Below are 7,919 nucleotides of genomic sequence, written 5' to 3'. Positions count from 1 at the left end.
AGTCAATAAAAATTAGCCCCTCTTTTTTCAAATTGGAATAAAAAAATTGATTGCCTACAGAACAATCCACTGTTGTCCAATGACTTACCTAGTTGACCTAATTAACCTAGTTAAGTCTTCAAATTGCACTTTTAGCTGAATATTATTGTCACACAATATTGTGTACATCATGGCAAAGACGAAAGAAATTGGTTATTAGAAATCAGTTATTAAAATCTGTATGTTTAAAAATATGGCCACCACCTGGTTTTTACCCATGCTGTCCTCCAACCCCACAAACATTATTATGGTTTAACAGAAGGGTCCCAGAAACATACTGTCCCTGGTAGAGATGGGTCTTCAAAGTGCCTTGAAGCTGACCAGAGAAGAAAGGAAACAACCCCATGAGTAAATGATGACAGAATTTTCAAGTTTTAAGTAAACTATCCCTGAACTATTGGGTGAAGACAGCTTGTAACTTTTTGAACTCAGTTACCAAAATGTAGATCGGGTTTACTTTAATCTGAAAAGTAAGTAAAAGTTGTAATATGTTGCCAAGTATGGTGACCTATACTAATAATTTCTGCTCTGCTTTTAACCCATCCAAGTACAAACACACAGGAGTAAACACAAACACCTGGGAAACAATTGCCTAAACAGCCACTATGTTAAGAACTAATTACACCAGATCAATCAATGCCTTACTCAAGGGAATCACCTCAGCCATGTCATTGAGGGTGGTAAGTTACCACCTACAACCCTGACAGGACTCAAACCTGCAACCTTCTTATCATAAGTCCAACACTAACCCTTAGATGGTGTAAGTGTTGTAGGTGGTGGGAGAGATCAATCGGTCCCTTGCTCAAGGAACTCACCTCAGCCATGGCATTGAGGGTGGTGAGTTACCACCTACAACCCTGACAGAACTTGAGCCTCTGCCTTTCGATCACAAGTCCAATTCTTTAACCATTAGGCCACAGCTGCCCCTTGTATGGTGTAAGGGTTGTAGCTGGTGGGAGAGATCAATGGGTCCCTTGCTCAAGGAACTCATCTCAGCCATGGTATTGAGGGTGGTGAGTTACCACCTACAACCCTGACAGAACTTGAGCCTCTGCCTTTCGATCACAAGTACAATTCTTTAACCATTAGGCCACAGCTGCCCCTTGGATGGTGTAAGGGTTAAAGGTGGTGGGAGAGATCAATCAGTGCCTAGCTCAAGAAACTCACCTCAGCCAGGGTATTGAGAGTGGTGAGTCCCTTAAGCAAGGCACCGATTGATCTAGTGTAACTAGTACTTCACATAGTGGCTGTTAATGAAACCAGACACAGATGAGACTGACTGGAAACAAATGATCAGGAGCAGCCTCTGGGAAAACAGGCTCTACAGACCCCAGGAAAGCAGACCTAACCCCTATTCTGGCAATTCACTTGCCAGCAAAGAGATTCATAAGTTATTATGGGTTATCAATAGGGCAAGTGACTGGTGATTGTTTTGGGGAACACTGTATTGTGGGATTTTAGTTTGACTAACACCTCATGTGGCTAAACTTAACCCAGACTTTGCTGACAAACAGTTCTTATCGAAACTTCCCAAATTGTACATTTTCATGAAACGAAACTTTTGGTGTCCTAGAAATGTGATTGCGCAGCGTTTCGTTAAAGTTTCACAATTGCAAACTTGATTTGGCCGTTATTTAAAGGAAAGCCAAGATGCTTTGTAAGTCATTCAGTTGTGAATTGCATCCTTGTCGTTGCTGTTTCTGACATCATGTTGCTCCTGTGGCCTCTACTGTTTCTTCAGGTTTCTGCACTGCGCCGGACCTTGTTTGGTATGTAAACCGTTGGATTATAAGTTTAACATACACTGTTGTTTGCATTAATTTAGCAGGATTTCACAGGTTTAACACTATCATTATTTAACCTAAATATTTTAAAATCTGGCTGAAGACCGACCAAAGCAGCTAATGCAGGAGGGAAGAGTGAGACTGGTTGGAGTTATTCCCTCGTCTGGCCGTGTGGAGGTCTACCATGATGGACAGTGGGGTACGGTCTGTGATGACGGATGGGATCTGGCCGAAGCGCAGGTGGTGTGTCGTCAGCTGGGTTTTCCTGGAGCCGTATCAGTTGCTACTGGAGGACAATATGGTGAAGGTACAAACTCCACTGTGCAGTTTGATTGCCACCTTTAAAACTTTAAGACCATATCTAATTCTGGCCAAAATGCTGTTGATGTGTTCAGGATCTGGTCGAGTCTGGCTGGATGATATGAACTGTAAAGGCTCAGAGAGCTTATTGTCTGAATGCAGCTTCAAAGGCTGGGGTGTTTCTGACTGCACGCATAAAGAGGATGCAGGAGTGATCTGCGCGCCTGGTAAGTTCAGAAGAGAGTTACCTTTTTGTCCACTCATGTTTCTTTTATTTATGCTATCCTGATCTGTTTGGTTGCATTTTCTTTCAAGGTAAAAACACAACCAGCATTCGACAGATGTCTGTGGACAACAGTCTGGGATTGTCAGATGATCTCGGTCTTCTGTTTGACAGTGAAGACGGTTGCGATTTCACCATTGCTGTTCGAGATCTCAGTGAAGAGGCTGAATTGACTTTTTGTGTGCACCGTGTGATCCTCATGATCTATCCAGAGCTAAACTTAACACATGACACCAGAAACATCACGGTGGACATCAGCCAGACTTGCCATACTCATGTGCCGAGATTTCTTAGGTATATTTCTTTCACTTCAGAACTCAATGAAACTTTAAGAAGTGCTATTTTGACTGTACAATCAGTGTTAAATACCGATGTTGTCTGAACTGTTTTACCTCAGGTATTTGTACACCCGTCAGATTGATGTCTCTACAACATCCGCTCAGTGTCTCCATCAGCTGGCGTTCATCTTTGGAGTGCAGAAGCTCATGGAGGATGTTGGCAGGGTCTTCACTGCACTCATTCCTGAAGACATCACCTTCCAGACGCAGGTGTCAATGTACGAGTATGGCGTGCGCACGGGTGACCTTGTCCTCCAGGAGAACGTTCTCCAGTATCTTTCCTGGAACTGCGAGTTCCTCATAAGCTCTCCAGTGTGGAGCACCGTCTCCTTTGACATGATGGATGCTCTGCTTCAGCGCTCAGACCTGATTGTGAAGGATGAAGCTGTTCTTCTTGAAGCTCTGGAGAGATGGATCCAAGACAAAGGTGACAAGATTAGTTCAGATAAACAGGTCAGCCTCCTGAATCACATCCGCTTCCTCTTAATCCCGGTAGATAAACTCTATGACATCCAATTCTCCTCAAGTGCTCTCCGGCAGAGTAATGAGAAACTGTATCTGACTGGACTGCTCAGAGGTTTTCAGTTCAATGCTCTTCCCTTCTCTAAGATCAGAGATCAAGTTGTTAAATTGAGCGGTAATTATATCCCCAGAATCTACATTGGAGATGAGTGGAGTCTCGGTTTGAATGTGAGCACTGTCAATAACCCACATTACAACCCTTATCAGTATGGATATGACCAAAGGTATGGCCAAAGTAACAGAATAGAAAAATACTTATCCACTCCTGCACACCCTAGTGCTGTGTACAGAGGGCAAATGATCCAGTGGCAAGCCCAAGTTTTCCGTAGTGTTCAGGACTGCCGAAATAGTGGCATTTCATGCAATTCGGTGCCTCTTGTAAGATTCCTCGCAACTAGCAGTCAGTACAGTTACTCCAGCACCATTCGCTACAACAACCGGTTGGTTCTTACCTGTAAAAATCAGAACAATGTCTTCCATGTGCAAGACTTCAAAAACAACATGGCAGTGATTCCAACTAACAGCAGCATGGGTCTGCCGAACCCCTGTCCAGATGACTACAGCTTCAGATTTGTCGTGCGCCCACAGTACATCTGAATGCTCAGCGATTTGACCTTTGAGTTTCAGTTGAATCAATTCTGCTAAATTAAATCGAGTCTCTTTGTATTAAAAATCGTTTTCATTCTTGAGTGATTTCTGTGATTTGTTTTAGTTGATTTTAAACCTTTCATTACTGTTAATTAAAAATAAATATGCTTAATTTTCATGCTTAGTGTGCGCATCAAAGACAAAATAAAAAGGTTCTTTCATTATCTCTGTGAGTTTGAGTCTTCTTTCTAATATGTCTAATCAGTGTTAATTGTTAAGAAACATTTAGAATTTATTGCATAGCCTTTGACAGCAGTGGTGTTGTCTTGTTTTGAAAAAAAAAAGAAGAAATACTCATTGAACAATTGATATTGGGTGCGTTATATTTGACTAAAAATTCCCAATGCACCTATTTGTTGCAATAAGCCTTCTGTTGGCAGTCATAAGCACCCTCCATTTGTAGACGTTGTCCAATCACAAGGCATTGTGTACACGATTATAATATAACTGTTATGTATGCCCATATTTTGTTCAAGATACCCAGAGTATAAAACCAGGAAACTCCTGATTTACTCAAATAGTAAAACCTGATTGTGGCAACGCAGTGGCGCAGTAGGTAGTGCTGTCGCCTCACAGCAAGAAGGTCGCTGGTTTAAGCCTCGGATGGGTCAGTTGACGTTTCTGTGTGGAGTTTGCATGTTCTCCCCGCATTCGCGTGGGTTTCCCCCGGGTGCTCAGGTTTCCCCCACCGTCCAAAGACATGCGGTACAGGTGAATTAGGTAGGCTAAATTGTCCATAGTGTATGAGTGTGAATGAGTGTGTGGATGTTTCCTAGAGATGAGTTGTGGCTGGAAGGGCATCCGTGCTGGATAAGTTGGTGGTTCATTCCGCTGTGGCGACCCCTGATTAATAAAGGGACTAAGTCTAAAAGAAAATTAATGAATTAATAATTGTTTGATCAGAAACTAAATCCAAAACATACTAAATGTAAAGAAGTAAAAATGATTTAAAACAGAGACAATGGTTTTCAGGCGAGGCAGTGGCGCAGTAGGTAGTGCTGTCGCCTCACAGCAAGAAGGTTGCTGGGTCGCTGGTTCGAACCTCGGCTCAGTTGGTGTTTCTGTGTGGAGTTTGCATGTTCTCCCTGCCTTCGCGTGGGTTTTCTCCGGGTGCTCCGGTTTCCCCCACAGTCCAAAGACATGCGGTACAGGTTAATTGGGTAGGCTAATTTGTCTGTAGTGTATGAGTGTGTGTGTGGATGTTTCCCAGAGATGGGTTGCGGCTGGAAGGGCATGCACTGCATAAAACTTGTTGGATAAGTTGGTGGTTCATTCCGCTGTGGCGACCCCGGATTAATAAAGGGACTAAGCTGACAAGAAAATGAATGAATGAATGAACAATGGTTTTCAAAGACAATACCTTCATACAATTTTTAAAGACAATACCTTCATACAATAAAACATAACTAGTTTACATTTCTTGATTGAACACTTTATGTTCCGTTTGAAAATATTTTTGTATACAAACATGTTTATGACTGTTGTGTTTGGCTGAAAAAACACTGGAAAAAAAAAAAAAAAAAAAGCCAGTAATTTTTCAGTGACTGTTGTTGGTTTATTTAGTTTTATTTTTTTATTGATTCTGAATTCTTAACTTTATTTCTGTTTACAAAAAATTTTTATTCTATTTATTTTTGAGTCAAAGTTTTAGGTTTCGTTTACTAGAATAGCCTTGCTCCACAGTTTCAACTTCATGCCTCCTTTCTGCTTTCTGTTTCCTTTCTTGCATCCCTGACCTGAATGTCCTTAGTTCTAAAACAAAAGTCAACTGCACGATCTTGAGTTACATGTAAACTTTCCATATTTAATTCATCTTCATTTTACTTTTCTTGTTTCCATGTTTAATTCACATTTAATTCCATATTCAGTATTTAGTTTAAGATATTTTGTTAAACATTTTACAATTTAATTTATTATCTGTATGTGTGTTTTTAAATGAAATGCCAATTAGGTTTTGCTTCTTTTTTTTTTTTTTTTTTACAGATTTATCTATTGATTTATTTGGAAATCCATAATAATGTGTGATATTTTAAATAACAGAAACAACACAAACTGGCACAAACGAAGCACAAACGAACAAGACTATTTTGGTTAAATTTGGAGCATGTTGCGGGGATGGTGAAGTCATCGCCCATAATTAAAAGTGTAATATTTTAATAACTGAAACAGCACAAACAGAAATTTCACTGGAACAAACGAACGAGACTATCTTGGTTAAATTTGAAGCATGTTGGGGGGGCTGATGACATCATCGCCCATATTTAAAAATGTAATATTTTAATAACTGAAACAGCACAAACGGAACTTTTACTGGCACGAACAAACGAAACTATCTTGGTTAAATTTGGAGCATGTTGCGGGGCTGTTGATGTCATCGCCCATAATTAAAAGTGTAATATTTTAATAACTGAAACAGCACAAACGAAACTTTTATCAGCACGAACAATACACAAACGAACGAGACTGTTTTGGTTCAATTTGGAGCATGTTGCGGGGATGGTGAAGTCATCGCCCATAATTAAAAGTGTAATATTTTAATAACTGAAACAGCACAAACCAAAGCACAATCGAACGAGATTATTTTGGTTAAATTTGCAGCATGTTGGAGCCTGGTGGCATCATCGCCCATAATTAAATGTGTATTTTAAAAACTGAAACAGCACAAACGGAACTTTCACTGGCACGAACGAAGCACAAACGAACAAGACTATTTTGGGTAAATTTGGAGCATGTTGCGGGGCTGTTGATGTCATCGCCCATAATTAAAAGTGTGATATTTTAATAACTGAAACAGCACAAACAGAAATTTCACTGGAACAAACGAACGAGACTATCTTGGTTAAATTTGAAGCATGTTGGGGGGGCTGATGACATCATCGCCCATATTTAAAAATGTAATATTTTAATAACTGAAACAGCACAAACGGAACTTTTACTGGCACGAACAAACGAAACTATCTTGGTTAAATTTGGAGCATGTTGCGGGGCTGTTGATGTCATCGCCCATAATTAAAAGTGTAATATTTTAATAACTGAAACAGCACAAACGGAACTTTCACTGGCACTAATGAAGCACAAACAAACAAGACTATTTTGGGTAAATTTGGAGCATGTTGCAGGCCGGTTGTTGATGTCATCGCCCATAATTAAAAGTGTGATATTTTAATAACTGAAACAGCACAAACAGAACTTTCACCAGCACGAACGAAGCACAAACGAACGAGACTATTTTGGTTCAATTTGGAGCATGTTGCAGGGATGGTGAAGTCATCGCCCATAATTAAAAGTGTAATATTTTAATAACTGAAACAGCACAAACCAAAGCACAATCGAACGAGATTATTTTGGTTAAATTTGGAGCATGTTGGAGCCTGGTGGCATCATCGCCCATAATTAAATGTGTATTTTAAAAATTGAAACAGCACAAACGGAACTTTCACTGGCACAAACGAAGCACAAACGAACTAGACTATTTTGGTTAAATTTGGAGCATGTTGCGGGGATGGTGACGTCATCGCCCATAATTAAAAGTGTGATATTTTAATAACTGAAACAGCACAAACAGAACTTTCACCAGTACGAACGAAGCACAAACGAACGAGACTATTTTGGGTCAATTTGGAGCATGTTGGGGGTCTGCGTGGCCGATGAATGACTTACAATTATTATTTTAATCTCTCAAAAACCCAAACAGCAAAAAACCAAACATTTTTGCAGCACAAACCATTAAAAATGGAGCCCAAAGGAATGAGACTATTTTGCTGACATTTTGTGTTGTGTGGGGGCCCAAAACCTCACCTTTTAAAAAGTTTGTAGCCCAGTTAGAGACTTTGTATCTTTATTTCTAAACGTTTATGAAGATGTATTATATAAGATTATATATATATATATATATATATATATATATATATATATATATATATATATATATATATATATATATATATATATATATATATATATAATAAAGCAAACAGTCAGGCTTGTTCCAACAGATGTTGGGAA

At 39.7% G+C, this 7,919-nt stretch overlaps 1 protein-coding gene across 1 annotated transcript; it reads left to right on the top strand.

The window, feature by feature from the left end:
- Positions 1–1,721: 1,721 nt before the first annotated feature.
- lgals3bp.1 (galectin 3 binding protein, tandem duplicate 1) lies at positions 1,722–4,078 on the top strand. Its single transcript, NM_212873.1, is given in 5 exon segments — positions 1,722–1,808; positions 1,927–2,130; positions 2,219–2,350; positions 2,439–2,700; positions 2,804–4,078. Coding segments are annotated over 5 exon segments (1,719 nt in total). The 5' UTR covers positions 1,722–1,747; the 3' UTR covers positions 3,864–4,078.
- Positions 4,079–7,919: the final 3,841 nt, after the last annotated feature.

This window comes from Danio rerio, chromosome 3 (genome assembly GCF_049306965.1).
Source record: "Danio rerio strain Tuebingen ecotype United States chromosome 3, GRCz12tu, whole genome shotgun sequence".
Classification (NCBI taxonomy): Eukaryota; Metazoa; Chordata; class Actinopteri; order Cypriniformes; family Danionidae; genus Danio; species Danio rerio.
This window is presented reverse-complemented; position numbering and strand designations above follow the sequence as displayed.